At 37.6% G+C, this 20,154-nt stretch overlaps 1 protein-coding gene across 1 annotated transcript in view; it reads right to left on the bottom strand.

Moving 5' to 3' along the window:
• The window catches only part of LOC149213778 (uncharacterized), a 134,891-nt gene that overhangs the window by 79,950 nt on the left and 34,787 nt on the right, over positions 1 to 20,154 (bottom strand). Inside the window, exons 3-6 of the mRNA XM_089392118.1 lie at positions 16,869 to 16,958; positions 7,305 to 7,347; positions 4,879 to 4,985; positions 4,217 to 4,312 (exon numbers count right to left, since the gene is read on the bottom strand). Coding sequence (XP_089248244.1) covers positions 4,217 to 4,312; positions 4,879 to 4,985; positions 7,305 to 7,347; positions 16,869 to 16,958 — 336 coding nt within the window. The remainder of the gene's footprint in view (positions 1 to 4,216; positions 4,313 to 4,878; positions 4,986 to 7,304; positions 7,348 to 16,868; positions 16,959 to 20,154) is intronic.

The following is a 20,154-nucleotide window of genomic DNA, read 5'->3' as shown; positions in this document are numbered from 1 at the left end:
ACATTGGAGAAGTTCCTCCCACGATTTCTCAAACCCTAGGTCTTGTTTAGGTCTTTTTAGGACTCTCTCTAGTGAACTGAAATTGCATTTTCGAGTGACAAATCATCTTGTAAGGCTCCTAGAGAGGTTTGATATCACATTGGAAATCTTGACCTGGGACATACCTATCATCATTGAATATCTCTTAACCCTAGCTCTATGTCTTCCTTCTAGGTCTTTCTTGGACAATTGTTAGCTTCTCTTGAAACATTGAGCCCTAATTGAGCCTCCCCTTGAATGGGCCTTGGGAATCACTTCATACCTTATCATTGATCACATCATCACAAGTGAATTCCTCCATACTAGGACTCCTTCCATCTTTCAAAGTCCATAGAGAGTAGGGGACACTGATTGAGTTCACAGTGGGACTTTGTCCCATTGTTGTCATTTGGTCTAGTAGTTGTTCCTTAGGGACCCCTACTAGATTGTGTGGCAATAGTAACAAACATAAAAATAATTAATAATTAATGTAAAGGTGTAAAGGTGTCTTTCTAAAGAGACATCTCTTCATAAGGGGGCCCCTCATTGTAACATTCATTCATTCATCCTATTATTCTATCAGTATATATATTATTTACAATTCATTTGTGTATTTCACTTTTGAGTACAAACAACTACAGTGTTTGTTTACCACATTCTCCATTTGGAAGGCAACGCTAAGGTATACTTACCTTCACCCTTGACCGTTAGATTTTTTAAGTCATTGCACTAACACAGGATGTCAAGTGGCTCTTCCCTCTTGCCTTGACCATTCCCTATGATCACCTTGTTGTACTGGAAGAGGATTCATCTTGGACAAATTCCCCCATCCATCCCTAGATAGGACTTCAAGGGTAATCCTCTAGGTGCCATCAACATTATCTCCCTTTAAAATCCTAGATCTCACTTGGATTTTAACTAGAGAGTCCATAGCCCAAGGCACTAGTCCATCACTTTTCTCCAACCAAAAAACCAACAATTCTTTTCCCATTTTTAGGTTTTGTTTTAACAATCTACGATTTCAATTGTTAGATGTTAACGTAGATTGTTTAGATCCTATGATTTATTACTTTGTTTGATATTTTAATTGATAAGGGTTTGTGTACTTTACTCGGATAAATTTCATTCAAACCCTAAATTGATCAAAAGCTCAAGCACTTCAATTTAAGTTATGTCATGAGTTCTCAATACTTGGAAAGATACATATTCAATCTTGCTTTTGCTCTAGACTTCATATACCATGGTTAACACCACATTGTTTCTTTTAATTCTGTTATGTAATATCCTAACTAGGGTTGCAGGGGAGCAACACCCCCCCCCCCCCCCCTCAAATCGCTCTAGGAGCGAGCTCCCAAAAAAAAAAATCACTCCATATCTTTTTCACAAAAGTTTTGTCACAAAGATGTTCCAAACACAATTTTTTTTCAAAGGAACAAGAGTTTTGGAGTAGGAAAACCTAATATTCAAGCTTATGGCCTTAGTATTGATACGCAATTCATGGTAATGTTAAATTCTTAAAGTAAAAGTGACATTACCATGAAATGACTCAAGATGTTTGAGAGTGGTTCTAACCTCATTGGATTTGATATGGAGAAAGTAGAATTTTAGATCTCACTCAAAACCTAGCAAACTTATCAGTTTTTCAATATTTCAGGCTTGGGGGATTGCAATGTTCCCATTGGATTTTGTCATGTACTAGGGTATGGGACTCATATTTAATCAAGAGCACGAAGCCCTCTATGTACCTTGATGTTAGCGACATTGGTTGTCAAACTCCTCTATCATGACCAATGTTGCGAAAATCGCAATAATATCGAAAAATCAGGATTTTTTGAGTTTGGCGATATTATCGCCCGACTTTTACATTAATTTTTTTCCACAAAAAATTGCTATAACTTGAGAAAATCGCGATTTTTACGAAAAAAATCTTTAAAAAAATTAAGATATTTTTTGATGAGGAGGAGCAATAGGAGGAGGAGGTGGCACACCCTACCCAGGCTACCCCTGTCACCAGTAGAGGACATGGTCTACCTCTTGTAGCTCCTAGTTCTTCAACTTCTAGAGCACAGCACAGTCCACTGCCAACTCCACCAGCATCTACATCTAGAGGTTAAGGGAAAGCTATTGCATTTTCTCACAAGAGGGGCAGAGGAAATCAGTGGTATTAGACTTTAGTTATTTGGTTCATTTCATTGTATATGACATTATGACTCATGATATGAGATACATTATTATATTTTTTGTTGATATTTTGAGGCTGAGTTGGGACTCAGGAGTCAGGACTTACTATTCAAGACATGATTCACTGTTATGTGTGATGTAGCACTAGAAATGATATTACACCTCTTATATGTTAGTTCTTTTATCATATTTATGTGTCAATGTATTTATTTTATGTTGTAGATGATTTAGATATTAAAAAAATTGGGAAAAAATGAATATTTTTGTATTTTACGATTTTTTTTTATTTCTTCCTGATTTTTTCCCTTGCCGATAATATCCGGATAACAATAACTGCAACATTGATCATGACCCTATTAAAAATGTACCCACCACTCAAGCAAAATCTTGACTTGGCATGCTACAGTTTTTCTATCTTATGTTAATTGCTTAGAGGGTGATATTAATGACAAAGATCTCAAGATAGGCAATGATTTTGATGATATATAGCTATTTGTTGTATGATTTTTTTGGATGCTAGAGTCCATTTAGAGCCTATTTGTTGATGTATTTTCGATTCATAAATGGACTGCACTCGATGCTATTTTGGTTATGTGCAATCCTTACATGCTATATAAATGAGAACCTCTAGCTTGTGGACATGGTTGATGAAGATTATAACTTCTAGATGATTGATGTTATATGGTTTAAAACTTTAATCCATGTTTTTATGTTTTTTTATATCTAATTCTTTATTCTACGTGCTTTTGTTGACATATATGCATCAAAACATATATGCTTTTGTTGACATATATGCATCAAAACATATATGCTTTTGTTGACATGTATGCATCAAAATATATATTGTATAAAAATCCACTGCCGACCTGAGAGCTTTTGAAAATGTCACTCCCCGCTCCCGCCTCCAAGTAACCTTGATCCTAATGTGCCAAGTTTCTAGACCAGCATTAATCTGTAAATTTGTGAGAGTGGTTGGCTTGCCTAGTAGTTGCTCCTTGGCTCTCCTGCTAGGATTAGGAGTCGGGACTTTTACCATTAGATGAGTATTTGAGTAGCAACAGTTAGTATTTAATCCACCTAGTTTTGAACCAATAGTCATGTCCTTCCAAAAAGTCCTGCATTTGTAATCATTGGAAGCTATATCTGTCCACCCATCTCACACTTTAATTCCTGCTGTCCCTAGAGTCATTTCATAGGATATAAGTGCACACCTAATGTCATTCCCAGTTAACACAGTGCTTCCTATTTTGATTTCTTCTTATAGGGGATCATCATTGAAACCCATATATATATCCCCACCTCTCCAGCCCCCACCCCCAGCTGTGCCTAGATTCATTTCATAGGATACAAGTGTGCATCTAATGTTGTTCCCAATAAACATATTGCTGCTTATTTTGATTTTAATTTCTATGTACTCATTATCACCATAAATAGTGATTACTCTTCATGTTATTTTTTTGCAAGGAGTTCTCTTAAATTCGAGTTTAAAAAATGAAGATTGTGACAATGAACAGGTCTAACTGGTGCTCCTAATGAACACTCAAGAGTGACTATTTGAAATGCAATAAAAAAAGTAACTATTTGAATTACTTGGCTGCTGAAACACCTTCGTAGTCTTTCCTAGTACTTTCTGTTGGTCTTTTGTTTTCCTGATTTCCACCATTTCATGATTCATCTTTTTGCTTATTTTTCATCTCCTTTTTCTGTACAGACCTTATATTCACAAGGACGTATTTCCACAAACATGAATACAAAAGCAAGCATCTCTGTCTTTCCGTATCAATGTGGAAAACCTAATAACCCTGTCCTTTTCAAACTAGACTAAATCATAGGATGTGTCAGGCCTAAAAATGTCAAACATGCACTAGACTCGAACACCAAGCAAAATCACAAGAGACATTTTACGATGTAGATTGAACATATTAAAGTTACATTGGCCATGTTGTGATCATCTCTTTTACAAATTTGCAAGCTTTTAGATTAAATATAGAAACTTTTGTGAATTGTAAATACTCACTGTCTTTGACAGTTCACTTCCCATCTCCATTGTTCGCAAGCAAAGTGGAATTATTTCCGTTGAAAGTAGAAAATTGATGACATCTGTATCATCCACCTAAATCACAAAATAGCAGCAGCAATCAAAAAATGTATCAACAATCATAGAAATGATAGGAAGTAGGAAAAGTGAAATACAGATTAGCGAGGATCTTTCAATTTGCATAAAAAGCCACAAAATGCTATTGTATGAAATTTATTCATTCCTAGGAAATGTAGAATTATTTATGTAGAAAGATAATTGATTGTGTTCATATTATCCACCTAAATCACAGATTAGCAAGGATTATCCAATGGCCTAGAATGCCACAGTTAGCTATCACGCAGAAATTTATCCAGGGCAATTAACTACAAGTCAAGATACATGGGCAATCGCAATATATTATTTACTTAGAGTTAGTATTGCAGGAGCCTTGGCATCCTTGATAGAGATGACAAGTTTGAAACTATATTAAGCATATATGATTTTGAAAGATTAAGCACAGCTCAGGGTATTCTTAGCACAAATGGCAGTTAACCAACCAAACAAACAAAAAATTTAAATGGGACTAAAACAAGCAAACAAATACATACAATTTTTGACAATAAGAAAATTATTTATTTAATTTCAAGCTGTACTCTTACCTTCACAAGTGCGCCAATCACTCCCAGGCTGGTAAGCCGTAGGTATTCAAATGGTCGTGTCTTGCTGACAGTGTTTAGAAAAGGATATAGATATAGAGGTATATGAGCTGCATTAAAAAAAGAATAAACATGTAAGGACGACCTGATCAAATGTGTCTAATAAAGCTATTTTTATATCTACAACTAACATGTCATAAACAGGCCTTAGAAGAAGGAACATTTAATACATGTCTCCTCAATTGCACAACATCTACTTAAACTATTCAAGAAAGAGCATTCTATTGAATGGCATCTAAAGTTGGTTAAGGGTGATTTCAACATTAAGAATGCTTTGATACTTGATGTCTAGACTCTAAAGTACAATATAATAATTAACTAATAAGAGCAATTGTTCTCTTTCCAAGGGATAATTGATAAATAGTAGTGTCCCTATAAATAGCAAACCTAGCCTCCCCCCTTTATTTGTTCTGTATCCCGAAATCACCAATTCAAACTGGTTGGTCATGCAGAAGATTTTTATTGGTCGTGCACAATGTATTTAGATCCAAACGAAAGAGAAAAAAGGACCCCATCGTTACCACCAGAAGGGATTGAAACAAGCTGTTACCTTACGAACATATCGATGTTACCCAAGTTTGTGCCAGAAGAGATAGTGATTGAGTTCAAGTTGACACCAGAAGAGATTGAGACAAGCTGTTAACATACGTTATTTCGGGTATGTTAACCCTGTTGACACCAGACGAGATAGATTTTGATTTAGCCAAGTTGACACGATAACAAGATCTATTTTGTTCCCCTGTGTTCCCCTTAAGCCCAGTCCCACCTACCTGCTTCTATTCTTGCTGCTTCCTTTTTGTCTCCTCTAGTGATCCTCAAGTTTTGGTGGAATTCCCACTGTGGAATTCCCTTTTTAGCTTGTTCAAGTCACTTCCAAGTTACATAGAAAAATAAGCCTTCATACAGTAATGAACTTTGACTGATTTTGCCTTGTTTTCTGTGCATAAAAAAACCACTCAACAGTGCTCTGATTTCTGTGCTGGAAGAGCAGCCTTTAACCCTGAAATTCTGTCCTAACATTCTGATTGTAAACACCTTAAAATTTTCGCTGTCTGGTCTCTTTCTGGGTTCTCGGCCCTGGTCTGAGATATGCCAGATTTAGGCTATTCGAACAGCTGTAAATTGCCACTGCAAACTCTCTAAAACTCAGCCCCTAGCCCAGCACTACTTTCCAGCTTAAATCCAGCCTGAAAATCCAAGAAGCTTGGCCCAAGAAAACAGCCCGGAATTCTAGGGATACGTGGCAGTCTGCTCTGGAAAACTCCGGGTTGAGTGTGCTATTTGATTTCCTTCTTCTCAGCTCTCCAAACTCTTCCATAGACCTGCAAACTTGTCCTCCTTGCTCTCCTCTCCTCAAGTCTCATGAGAATAATGAGAAAAACCCTTTGCCTTTTCCTTTTGTCTTCTCATTAGAGAGGGAAAACCTAACCCTATTGATCAAGGGCTGAGATTAAATCTCAACCCATGAGATCAACAGACAAGATCAAGTTCTCCACTTGACCCCCTCTCTCATGTAGTCCCCCTCACTTAATGTCCTAGTCAATTTAATAACATGTGCATTTTTTCTCTCATAAATTCACTTTTAAAATATAAAAGTCATTTGAATATCAAAAATCACTTTGTACCTTTTCTCCCTAAAGTCGTATTTAAAACATAAAGTGACTTTAATTAAAAGGTACCTAGCATATGTACCACCTCATGACATTAATACAACTCATAATGTCCCATGACAAAAGGTCATTAAAGTGTTTTCCAAGGCAAAAAAGACAATGCACTAAGAAACACTTCCTTGGTACCATTTTTCTCAACATAAAACTCCCGGGTTGAATTCTTTTATAGGAAATATTTCATGGTTTCTAAATAATGTCCTTATGCTGGAATGAAAAAATGATGATGGATAAATACCCAGGCCATCATGAGACTTTTTAAGTCCTTCCTAGAAAGGAGAACCTTATTGTCACTTCAGTCAAAACCATTAATGAATAATAAAAGTTTACCATTACCTATTTCTATTTCAAATTTTTAAAAAATGGTAAAAAAAAAATTTCCAAGGAAACAGAACAACTTCAAGATTATTAATTTTCTATTTTATGCAAATTATTTGAAAGGCCTAGAAAGATAAAGAACCATTGTCCTGCATCTCAACCAATTTCTACAAGGCTAGATATAATCCAACGCTTCAATAATTCTCTTCATAACTAGTTTTCCCTACTAAACATCAAATTTCTTAGCTGCCGATAGAGATCATCTAAAATGCTATGCTTGCATCTGTAATAAATAATATAAAATACCATTTTGAAAGATAAGCATATCAATCAGTGCAACATGTCATGGGGCAAAAATAGATTATTGGAATTGATAAAGCTTACCGTTGAGGAAAAGGGTTCTAGTATCAGGATGTGATGCCACGCACTATCCATGACAAATAGAACACAAACAATCAACAGAATGAATTAGAGCATTATTGATAATTTAAAGTAACAACCCACATAACATTAGTGACAAATAGAGGCAAATAAAACAAACAATCAATAGAATGTCTTAGAAAGTTATTAATAATTTAAAGAACCAACACATATAACATAAGTGAAGTAAAAGTGATATGTGATGAACATTTCTATCCACATGAAAACAATCTAAGCCATAACAAAAGAAAGCAGTTCAAAAATGTCAAGATAGACCCCAGCTTACCATAAATCTAGGCAAGATTCCATGTTTTGATGATCCTGTCTGTGTGCATTGGTTAAAACATTGATTTCTTCCTCTGGCCAATTAATGAAGAAGTGCAGGGATACACATGCCTAGGAGCACGAAATTAGTAATCTGTCTACAGCTAGAGTTTATTCTGTGGTGGAGGATAGTTATACAGCAGTGATGGTCAGTTCACACAATGAAAACTAGGAGCAGAATGCATACAATTTATATCTGTGACAGTTAATATCACTCAGGCATTCAAAATTAGTTTTCCACTAGTTTGTTGCCAGATCAGTGGACATGAGAGCAGCAGTCATACAAGCTTGTATATCATAAGTGGTCTAACAGTTAAGAATATGGATTTTCGCCTCATAGTTCCCATGTTCAATCCCGGAAGGGGTAAGGTGTATACATGTTGGAAAGTCGTTAATTGTAGGTATTAGTGTGGGGCTGGCAATGCACTAGCACTCCCATTCTTGCTTACAGGCTAGAGAGTGCCTCCAATGCCCAAAAAATTGTGGAAAAAGTTTGATCATATGCTTAAACATTTTGACATGTTTGCAGGTGAAATGCAATCTCTAAGCAATAAAGTGATCAAAATTTAAAGAAATTAGCAAGGGCCCTGTTTACAGCAAATTTTCCCTGACACGTGTGTTGATCTCTAGTATATCTTCATGGACATCATTAGAGATGAGCTCATTGTTACAGAGTTCACCGTTTGGAATCGAAGGTTCATGAGTATATTATAACTTTAAAGATGGATTGGTTAGTTGGTCTGTTGACACAGCATCAATAGTTCATGGAGCGATTTTCAGGCTTGGCACATGGTTGCATGTTTTTGTCACTCAAGGATAGATGGTTGGACGTGTCTTGAACAACTTATTCATAGACAAGGAGACAATACATCACAGGTGGAGGTCGATAGATAATTCAAAAGAGCAGGTGTGCCATGCTCGTGGGTTCAATGAAGTATTGGAAGAAGGTATGGGAGGTCAAAGATCCCAAAAGGCTATGGTCAGGTTAATTTTTGCATAATTATATTTTTTGGGATCTCATCATAGTCGTGCATATCCTTTAAGGAGATATGCATGGATTTCAATTTTGGGGCAAATCTGAAAAGCTATTACTTTCTAATTTTTGCAATTTGTTGAAGTTCTATTGATAGGATAATTACACGTTTAAATCCCTGAGGACCCAATTGGGATATTTGCTTATGGTTTGAGTTTCAACTGATTTTGAGGTTGTGCTATTTTTAACAATGTTACTCTTAGTAGGGTGACTCACTAACTAGAATTTTAGGTATACCCAACATAAAGAGATACATAGGCATTTGATTTTAAAACATTCTAAGCACTTTGAAATTTCAGTGACGCAACACATTTTAGCATGGTCAAGACTCAAGGGGTGACATTTAGCATCAATAGTTGTTTAGTGGACTTGTCTTCAGTTCAGTGCACTTCAGTTGTTGGAATCCTCATTGAACCTTAAGATTGGATACCCAAATCTATGTCGTAGATACAAATCCACCATTTGGATTCAGATCAAACAAGATTTGCTTGCCAAAAGGATCTTGCCTCACCATAAATGGATCAGATCCCATCAGCGTTGCGAACATCGCCGATTTTTTCAGCAATTTTTTTATTTTCAAAAAATAGAGTAAAAATCGCAATCCAACCCGTAAAAATCATGGGGGCACGGAGCAACGAATTTAGAAAGGGATTTTTGGTTTTTTTTCCTCATTTTTTTCAGACGAAGGGCAAGAGTGAGAGCTAAGGAAGAGGAGAACTCATCTACAAGGGCAAGAGAGGAGAAAAGTGAAGGAATTTAGCATCCCAAGCAAAAAAAAAATCAAGTTTGGACCAAGTTTCTTCAGCAAAACGTGGTTTTCAGGTATGGGCATCAAATTTGGCCATTTATTTTTTGTTTTTTCTTGTTTTTCCATGGGTTTCTTTCACCCATTTATTTTAAATGATTTTTGTTTGGATTTGATTGTGTTTTTTTTTTCATTTTTGTTGCATAGAGTGGAGAGGGTTTATTTTGGTCAAAAATGCAAAAACCTAATTGTTAGATTGATTTGTTTAATTTCTTCTTGTGCCCTACTTTTTTTCCATAATTTTTGTTTGGGTTTGAATGTGTATTTTTTGCCATTATTGTTGCATTGAGTTGAGGGGTTTTTTGGTCAAAAATTTAATATGTTGCATGTTATTTTTATTTTTATTTTTTTAACTTGCAACTTTTCTTGTGCCCTAGGTTCAACTTCAAAATTCAAACTTCATCTTACATTAAAACTCAAGAGTTCAACAAAGTTACAAACATGCCAAGAAAATTGGACCCTTTGTGGGAATTTGGTGAACATGATAGAGGGTTTGACCGATCAAATTTGACTTGCAAGTTATGTGGGCATCATATCACAGGGGGGTATATAGATTGAAGTATCACCTTGCACAAGTTCTTGGACATGAGGTAGGGCCTTCCACAAATACAAATCCAAAAATCATCCGAAGAGCCCTCAGATCATTGGAAGAAATAGAGCAAACCAAATTGTCCAAGTTAGCTCTAAAGAGTCAACTAGCAGGGAGTAGAGTGTCAGGATTGGGAGGTGAACATGAGAGTGGTACTGGTTCTACTTCACCATCAGCATCTACAACCAACCTTGTAGCTACCTCATCATTTTTTGTTCCTAGAACCACACCTAGTTCATAACCATCTATCTCTTCAGTTATTAAAAGAAGGGAGAAAGAAGAAGTTGACAAGTTGTTGGGCAAGTTTCTTCTTTAGAGTGATATTCCTTTCAGCGTTGCTAAGAACAATCCATTTTTCCAACCCGCAGTTGATGATATTGCTATTGTTGGCCCAAGGTACAAAATCTCTTCTTATGATTTACCGAGGAAGTGTTGAAAATAGTACCAAGGAGAGGTGTTACTAGGCTTTTATCCATTTTAGCCTAGTAAGCACATTAATTACATTTGTCTTGGTGACATTTATGAGTTATATTAATGTCATGGGTGGAAAAGGTACTTAGAAACGTTGTACCATGTACTTTTTCTAATATTAAAGTCACTCGTACTTTATAAATAACTTTATGTGAAAAGTATTAAGTGTATTTTTCTAATATTGAAGTGAGTACACAACTACTAGGAGACTTTTAAGCAATGGGGTCAATGTATGAGAGGGGTCATTTGGGAGAAATGATCTCAACCACATATCTTAAGATTTGGAGATTAAATCTCAGCCATGTACTTTTTCTAATATTAAAGTCACTTGTACTTCATAAATGACTTTATGTGAAAAGTACGAAGTGTATTTTTCTAATATTGAAGTGAGTACACAACTTGAAAAAACTACTAGGAGACTTTTAAGCAATGGAATCAATGTATGAGGGGGGTCATTTGAGAGAAATGATTTCAACCACACATCTTGAGATTTGGAGATTAAATCTCAACCATTAGATCCAAGGTTTAGGGATTCAATATTTTCCAAGGAGACAAAAGAGGGAAAAGGGATCTCATTCTTCACTTCACACTAGAGAGAGAGCATGAGGAGAATTTGCAGCCAAGAGAAAAGAGCTTGAATCCCAAGGAGACTGTACAAGCAGCAGCAGCAGCATGAATTTCAAGGAAACAGCAACATGAAAACCAAGGGAATAGCAAATATTCAGCACGAATTTCGAGGCAGGAGGCACAAAATTTGAGCGAAAACAGCATTGTCCAAGCTTGGAATTAGAGGCACAAATTTAGGGACAGCAACTACAGGAAGCACAATTTTCGAGGAGCTGTTATGCTGCATTTAGCACGAAATTTGAGGAACCACAGACATCATTTCAGCACTGAAATCAAGGCATATTTTGGGCACTGAAATTGAGGAGCTGAGCAGAGGAAAAATGCAGAAACTCTGGGCACAAAAATCTGTGAAAATTTGATTTGTTCAGTTGGCACAAATTTCCATAATTTGTACATTTGATGCTACAGCAGAAAAGGAGATAAGTACTGTGTTTATTTTATGTACTTATTAATAATTTTCTCAAGCACTAAAATCCTCCTTTGAAGGTCGGTTTTCCTCAAGAGGCTGTGGGGTTGAATGCTTGCATAATTTTTGCATTAGTTATCAGTTGATAGGAAAATGAAAAATTACTAGAAGCACTCTCTAATGTTTGCAATAAATGCATACGGAAACTTATAATAGCATAATAAAACGTGTGGGTTGGGCCTAAACAATCACATGCAAACTTGTAAATTGGGTTAAGGGTGCAAATCATTAAATTTCTACACAATTGTCATCAAAAGGGTCAATATGCTCAAGATTGTCCCGAAAAGAGAGATGCTCCATGAAGAAACTTTTCAAGTCCCTACAACAATAATCGTGGCTTCAATAACAACAACAGGTCATATGAAAGAAGAGATGGAAGGTGAAACGAAAGAAGAAGAAGAGACTCTCCCGATGATCGTGAAGATAGCGATCATCCACAAAAGAGGTTTAGAAACTCTAGGTATGAAAGTAATGCTACTAATCATTATGAGTATATTCTTATTTCTGCATTATCTAGTTCATCTCCTTCGGATTCTTGGGATAGTTGGCTGGTTGATAGTGGGGCCTCTCTTCATTTCTCTGGATATAAGGAAGTTCTCTCTAATTTGGTAAAGAGGCCCGAGGAAGAAGAATTTGAACATTATTCTTGGTGACAATACCACCCATCCCGTAAAGGACATTGGTTCTGTCAAATTTCATTTGAACTCTAGGGAACCTATTTTGCTTCATGATGTGATGCATGTGTTGGGATTGAAAAAGAATTTGGTATCGATATCTGCCTTGGAGGATATAGGAATGAGGGTTGCATTCATCAATGGAAAAGCGCTCACTTGGCTCATCATGATGGAGTATGCCTTGGGTGCACCAGTGGAAAGAAGTCAAGGGGACCATTCCCCTCTAGTGAAAACAAGACAAACGAAACAAGCTAGAAGCTACAGGAAGAAAAGGTACGCTTGTTGGATATTGAAGATTCTAGAGCATCTAGAATATATTTGAATATTTCTGGTCAAAGGAAGGTTGAAATTAGAAGGGATGTAACATTCGATGAAGATGTTACCCTTAGAAAAGCAAGTGACCTCCCTCTACCTCCTCCTCCTCCTAAAGACAAGAGTGATGATATGGACATTCTAAAAGGTCCTTTTGTGCCTAAATCTGAGAAGGACATCGTTGATGATACCATGAAGCCTATGGACCCTCTGGATCCTCCTCCATGCGATCCCCCTGCAAGGAAAAGACCACTTTAGCTCAAGGACACATTACAAGATGTCGAGAAACATGTTGTTGTTTGTGGAAATTTCGGGGAAATCAAGAATCCATGCGGGTACCAAGCATATGTTGTAGCTATGAGTAATATGATTCAAGTTGAGCCTCATACCTTTGAAGAAGTCGTAAAAGAACAAGTCTGAAGGGATGCCATGGCTGAAGAATACGAGTCAATCGTGAAGAATGACGTATGGGACGTTGTGTCCAGACCAAAAAGGGAAATCGGTGGTGACTTCGAAATGGCTCTGTGAGATCAAGCATGGGGCTGATGGAAGCATTGAAAAATACAAAGCTAGGTTTGTAGACCATAGATTCTCCCAAAAAGAGGGGATTATGATGATATATTTGCTCTGGTGGCTCGATATCCTACCATTCGTTCAATAATAGCCCTTGCTGCAAGTCAAGGACAGACTCTTCATCAAATGGATGTGAAGACTGCTTTCTTACATGGTTTCCTTCAAAAAGAAGTGCATGTTGAACAACCTCCAAGATTTGAAGTTCATGACAAGAAGACCCATATATGTTGATTGAAGAAAGCTCTCTATGGATAGAAGCAAGCCCCTCGTGCTTGATATGATCGTATCGACAGTTACTTGATGAAGTTGGGATTCATAACGAGCAATGTTGATCCAAACTTGCACTTCAAAACGATCCAAGGTATGCCTCTCATTTTGGTATTATAATTTGATGACATATTAATACATCATAGGTGAAGACCCTCTCGTTCTAGAATGTAAGAGGGAGTTGGCTTCCGAGTTCGAGTAGAAAGACCTTGGATTGAGATATGTTGTTGGAGATGTTAGACTACATGGATATACAGGAAAAGTACTTTCAGATGTTGTTTTAGGCTGGGATCCACCATGATATCATGTATGAGCAGGAAGCAAAAATTTGTAGCGCTTAGCACTGCAGAGGTCGAGTATAATGCAGCCAGCCTAGCAAGTTGTGAAGCAGTTTGGTTGAGGAAGCTCTTTGCAGAGCTATTTGAGCAGGTTCTTGACACGACAATCATCTATTGCGATGACAAGAGTGGGATTCGTTTGTCAGAGAATCATGTGTTTCACGACAAGTCCAAACATATCGATATCAGATAACATTACATCCATGACATGGTGCAGAGAGGAGTCATGAGACTCCTCCACATTTCAACAAATGAGTAGATAGTCGATATCCTCACCAAGGCTTTGCCGAAAGGGAAGTTCTTGGTCTTCAGAAAGCAGCTTGGACTGGTTGAGATGACCCTTTCAAATAAGGGTCTGGGTTGATCAAGAACACTAAGCAGTGCTCTTCCCCCTGGTTGAGCTCCCAGGGTGTTGAGACCTCGAATCTCCGCTATTCAGAGTATGCCCCAGTTAGCATCCTGCCCACTCTGTGGGATAACCTCTCCCATCTGGCCAATGGGTTGGGGGACTTGGGATAGAGTGTGATCCATACTCCTTGCAGTAGGTGGATCTCGCCCAAGTTGGCGGATGTAAGTGTTCTACCATCTGGATCTTCAAGGTTAAGATGGATGATCAGTGACAATAGGGTAGAGTGTGATTCTTACCTCCCGTAAGTTGATCTCACTTTTGGATAGAGTGTGATCCCTACGCTTGGGGTATGTTGGTCTTGCGATTGTCTTTGGTTCCGAGTGGTAGCTATGGCTCCCCGATGATGATGATGATGATGATTCCGGGTGGTAGCAGAGTCTCCTCGATGGTGATAGAGGCAGGGTGGTAGTTGGAGCTCCCCTGCAGCATTTCTTCTTCTTTGGATTCAAGAATGTTCAACATGAGATGAGCAGAGACAAGCAGAAATGGTACATGATGAAAGGATGACATTATGATCAATGGTCAGATATTGACAGGTGGAATTCTGCTTAGTTGAGATGGAGTGTTAAATTATGCAACTAGGGTCAAATTCCACTTTAGACAACGCATTTGATGGAGATAATCATTGCATTGAATTCCTCTTTTCGAGAGGACCAAAATTGACCTAAATTTCACTCAAATCGGACATGGAGAAATGGATTTTTGAGGTCAAGCCCGCAAATTCAAAATTGTCAATATCGGCCTTGGGTCAAATGACACATCTCATGACAAAATGGCACCCCTCAAGATGCATATAAATATAAGTGCCCTCATGCCTCATTTGGACATCACAACACACATTCTTCTTTCTTCATTTGTTTGGTTCGTACAAGTTAAAGACAGCTCTATTCTTCTTCACATGTGCAAGGGTTTGGAGGCATCTTTGATTTCTCTCTTTGGCATCATTGACTTTTGATGATTGAGCATTCGGTTTGGCTTGGTTTTCTTGGGTTTTGGATCTAATTAAGGAGGCCGAATTCAGTGCGGAAGGAAGGACGAAATTCTGAAACAGTTAGACCACCTTTGACCAGCGTTGAATCTTCTACAATGAAAGTTTGACCAGCATTGACTAAGGGGCAAAAGGAGCCTTTTGACTTCAATTTTCTTGGAGGTCTTTCCCATCAGGCTGCATTTTTGGGCACTAAGACCGAGGCATTTTGAGGAGTTTGACTGCCGTTGACTACAGGTTTGACGGTAGAACAGAGCTGTACATTTTCTCTCTCCTCTGACCAAGTTTGACCAAAGTATTTGGAGCTGTTTGACTGATCCTTGACGAGCAAAAGAAGCCACATTGACTGGGTTTTGACCAAATTAAATTGGAGCAGAATTGTCCATGATTTAACAGCTGTTGGCTTGACTGGGTAGGGTTGACTTTGCTGTTGTTGACTACTGTTGACCAAGACAGATTTACAAAAGGCTCAGATTTAATTATTGTTAACTTCATCTCTCTCTTTTGTCTCTGATTTGAATAGTTGGTTGGCATATTTGGATATTGAATATTGACATTAGATATTGGATAGTCAAAGTTTGACTTTGACTCTTGGATGATGTACTCTTTCTGCTGAACATTTGAAGACAATCTAACAGAAGAAGATTTGCAAGGGTTTTTCCCTGGTCATTGACCAACTATTGTATCACGTCTCTTGGCTGTCTTTCATTGTGCATTGGAATAATTGTTCTATCTACTATTGCTCTACTGTTATTGGTTAAATTAAAAGTGGAAATTGTTAAATTGGATGCTATTGGATATTGTTAAGTAATAGTTCCAGCATAGAACAATAGAAGAAAAATTAACAAGATAAAAGACCAGGTAGTTGGAATTAGATGCAGCCACATTAATGGCACCTTAATCAGCAATGCACTATATGCTTGGATTGTAGAACAACAAAAAGTACAACAAATGGATGAAAACAGAAATGCAACCTTTAAATTTGACCAAAACCTACTTTATTTGATATGAAAGATGGCTACAACCTGCATGTTTGCAATAGATTTATCCTACAACCCCTACAAATGGAGCACTGTATTGTACTATAAAGGTGTTAATGAATCCTGAATGCATTTCAGCATTTTTCTTTCCCAATTTCAAGACCAGTTCCTTTGCCTAAAGATTTAAGTCTTAAATGCATAATAGCTAGCATGGTATACCGATAGTGCCTTTCACTATTTATTTCAATCCATGCATCTTCCCATGTTAGCTTCTTAGAAGAGGCATTAATGCAACAAGCAGAAGAAGCACATCATGCAATTAAGAACATGTATGCAACAGTAAAAAAAAGGGAATTTGAGAAGTTTGAGTATTATTGGAATGGTTCAATATGCCCGTCAATGGTGATATGAAAAGTTACCACATTTGTTAAAGAAATGGACCTATGTGGATCAATAGGAGAGTTTAATTACAAATTTGAAATAAATAACTTTATAGTTGTGCCTACTCCTAGATAGGTATAGCCACTTCTGTATCTAATAGTTCATGGTAATGAAAAAGGAGAATCACATTTGCGCAAAGTAGAAACAACCACATCCTCAATGATATCAACATCAAAAAAAAAATACTATTTTTAAAATTGTGCATAGAAAATTTAGAGAACAGAAGAAAACCTGAAGAAGAGCTAATGCATTGCAAACACGATTTGAGGCACCTGCTGTTAGAGTTGGTGGCGATAGCATGGGGTAAATGGATACAATTTCCTGCAACAATATTTTGAATAGTCAATTTCCAAAATGGTAAACAAATAATAAAATGTAAGTATTAGATTGCTACTAGTGGTATTAAAATATCTCAATTGAAGCTCAGCAACTGCAAGCTAGTGTTGAGAGTCATTCTCATAAGTGAAAAACACTTATTCAGTTCATCTGCATATGTTCCTTGACTAGATCATCACTTAGTCTATCAACAAATGCCATGTCATTTGTTCATATAAATCTAAACATGGCAGTCCCTACTGCTGTTCCCAAATAAATAACAATGTAGAAGAATGAGCCTTTAATAGCAAACAAGAGATCAACGGTGATCTAACCTTTTCATATGATTTGATGGTGCTCTAACCTTTTCACAAAGTTAATGGTGACTTTTGATGTAATAATCCTGTGGTGGTGGTGCACCATAGGTTGGGCTTTATATTTTGTAGTTATCATGGTGGTGTTTTGCTAGGGAGAACATATTGTGTATACATGGTTACAACACTTTAGGGTGCACTCCTTATTGGCAATCATGTTCATGGTGAATTAATTAGTTGGTGACTAGTTGGACAAAGACTATAGCTTTATTTCAGCATTAACCTTTGTGCACGCTCATTCAGGTTGATTTAACTGGTCAATGGGTAAATTAATCTAAAGTATCTAGATTAAGGTTAATAGCTTGCGCACCCTACTTTATTGGTTACTTCTCATTATTTCAAGGCATTCAACATTTTATTTGTTTCTTAGAGAGGTTGGCACAATTCTCTAGGGCACACTCTGTTGGGTTTGTTTCAACACAATTATGACATGGCATTTGATAAAGTATTTTATTGGCAACGATAGTATTTTATTGGTATTTATGACATGGCATTTGATAATATTTTAATGTATGAGAGGAGAAACTTACTCTATAAAGAGGAAGCTCTCTCTCCATTGTAATGGTTGGGATTTTGGGGATTGATGAACTCTCCCCTTGGATTTCATTTATCTATGACATGCTTGGAGCCTACTAGAGAATGGGAAGTATATTTTCATTTGAAGTGTAGCTTTGGTGTGCAATGTGTTGGTTTTGTGTTAGGAAACAATTGTAGCATGTTGTGATTGTCTTCATAAGAACCACGTGTCATTTGGATAGGATAATGTGAGAATTTATCCCTCTTATTTCTCTTGTTTTTATGTTGATCTTTCATATAATAAACCATTTTTTGTTAGATTGACATAACCTCAATAGTATGGCACCTATAGCCTTCCAAGGTTCTTTTCTGCTATAAATATCAGCAAGATAAGGCTGATTTGTGGTATGCAGAGCAGCCCCTGTTGCTTACATTCGCATGCACTTGCCCTCTTTGATCTATACTCCCATGGCTATGTTACCCACCAAAATGGGTAACCCCGATAGAAGGAATTTTTTCTCCTACATTTGACAACCAGCCAGTCAGCCAGTAGCCCCTTCCAACCACCCTTCGACGATGATATGTCATACGCCTCCACCACTTACAGCAGCTATGTGCTTCTCACTCATTCGGCATTAGCACTTGGATGAAGGTGGCTTAGACGATGATATGTCATACGCCTCCGCCACTTACAGCAGCTATGTGCTTCTCACTCATTCGGCATTAGCACTTGGATGAAGGTGGGTAGCCATCCAAAAGATACCTTGATCATTTTGCAATCAAGTACTTGTTTGTTTTGGGGCATTTAGTATGGATACTGGGATGATCTAGACGACTGACAAACCTTGACTGTAATTTTGTTCTCTCACGTTAGCAGGGGGTTAATCTTGGACACTAGTCCAATGGGACACCCATAAGGACCACTGTGTTATAGGAGGGACACTACCTGGAAAGCCATGATTGAGATAGTGTGTTACATCTTCCCCATATCAAAACTAACACCTTCCATCCCAGATTAAGAGTCCTATGTCTAACCTCCATTCTTCAAGGTACAGCTTATCATTAGTTCTTGGGGATTTGGAATTCATAAGTTCACATACCTTGAGTAGGGCCCAGAAACTTTTCCCTAGAAGGTTCATGCAGCTAAAAGAAACAAAAAGAGGATATCATGGCCACAACAAAACAAAACAAAAATTCCAAAATGTAAAAGATGGTTGGGACAATAAGAACTAGCACGTGGGAAAAAGCCTAGCATGTGAAGAAATTTCAACCCCCACTCCGGTTATCAGTTTTCCTTATCACTCCATGCATTTAGTTTTAAATCCAGGCATAAAAAAATTCTAAAACCTGGAAATAATAATATTCTTTTGAAAACACAAATTTAGAGATTTCACAACTGTTGAAATTGCAGAAATAAAACACAACAAAATTATGACAGCCACACAGAAAACAACACAATGATTTCAACACCTCTCGAGAGAGGAATCCAAGAAAAATATCAATCCTACACCTCTGGGAGAGAGGAATCCAAGAAAAATATCAACTGTCATAAATAAGATGACCCATGTAGAGTTTGGCCCTAGTTGCCAATTTTAACACTCTCTCTCAACTAGGGAGAACTCCATCTGCTAGTCCATATGCCAGTCCATACTATCTCTGCTACCAATGCACTACTCTGCTCTGCAGAACTATGAAGAAGAAGAAGTGATCGAGAATGTATCATATTCATTCTCTACTAACCCGAAGTCGGTCCCAAATAAAAGAGTGTCTCATACCACTCTTACTAACCCGAAGTCAGTTCCAATCAAAAGAGAGTGTCTCATACCACTCTTACTGATCCAAAGTCAGTTCCAATCAAAAGAGAGTGTCTCATACCACTCTTATTGACCCGAAGTCAATTCCAATTGATCCCAAATCAATATCAGTCATTCTAGCAAAGGGAGTACGATAGTACACGATTCGTCCATCAGTACTATGGACCCTATCCTCATTTCCCTACTCATTGGCCAGATGAGAGGTACTTCCCATGAGTCCCAAACTGCATGGGTAGAATGTCTTAACAGGAGAAGGATGAACCACTCATCTTGCCTACATGTCGCCACGAGGTATCACAAGGGAACGTTGAACCACTCACCCTGTACATAGCAAACCACTAGGGGAAGGTTGAACCACTCACCCTGTACATAGCAAACCACTAGGGGAAGGTTGAACCACTCACCCTATGGTTGCTCATCACTCCAAGAGGTACCCCAAGCCCCCCAGAGCTCCCAGAGCTCAATGTCCATATCATACAAGACCCTCACAAGAGGGTC

This window comes from Pinus tabuliformis, chromosome 1_1 (assembly GCF_031772625.1).
Source record: "Pinus tabuliformis cultivar Carrire ecotype Pingquan chromosome 1_1, CPIR1, whole genome shotgun sequence".
NCBI lineage: Eukaryota > Viridiplantae > Streptophyta > Pinopsida > Pinales > Pinaceae > Pinus > Pinus tabuliformis.
This window is presented reverse-complemented; position numbering and strand designations above follow the sequence as displayed.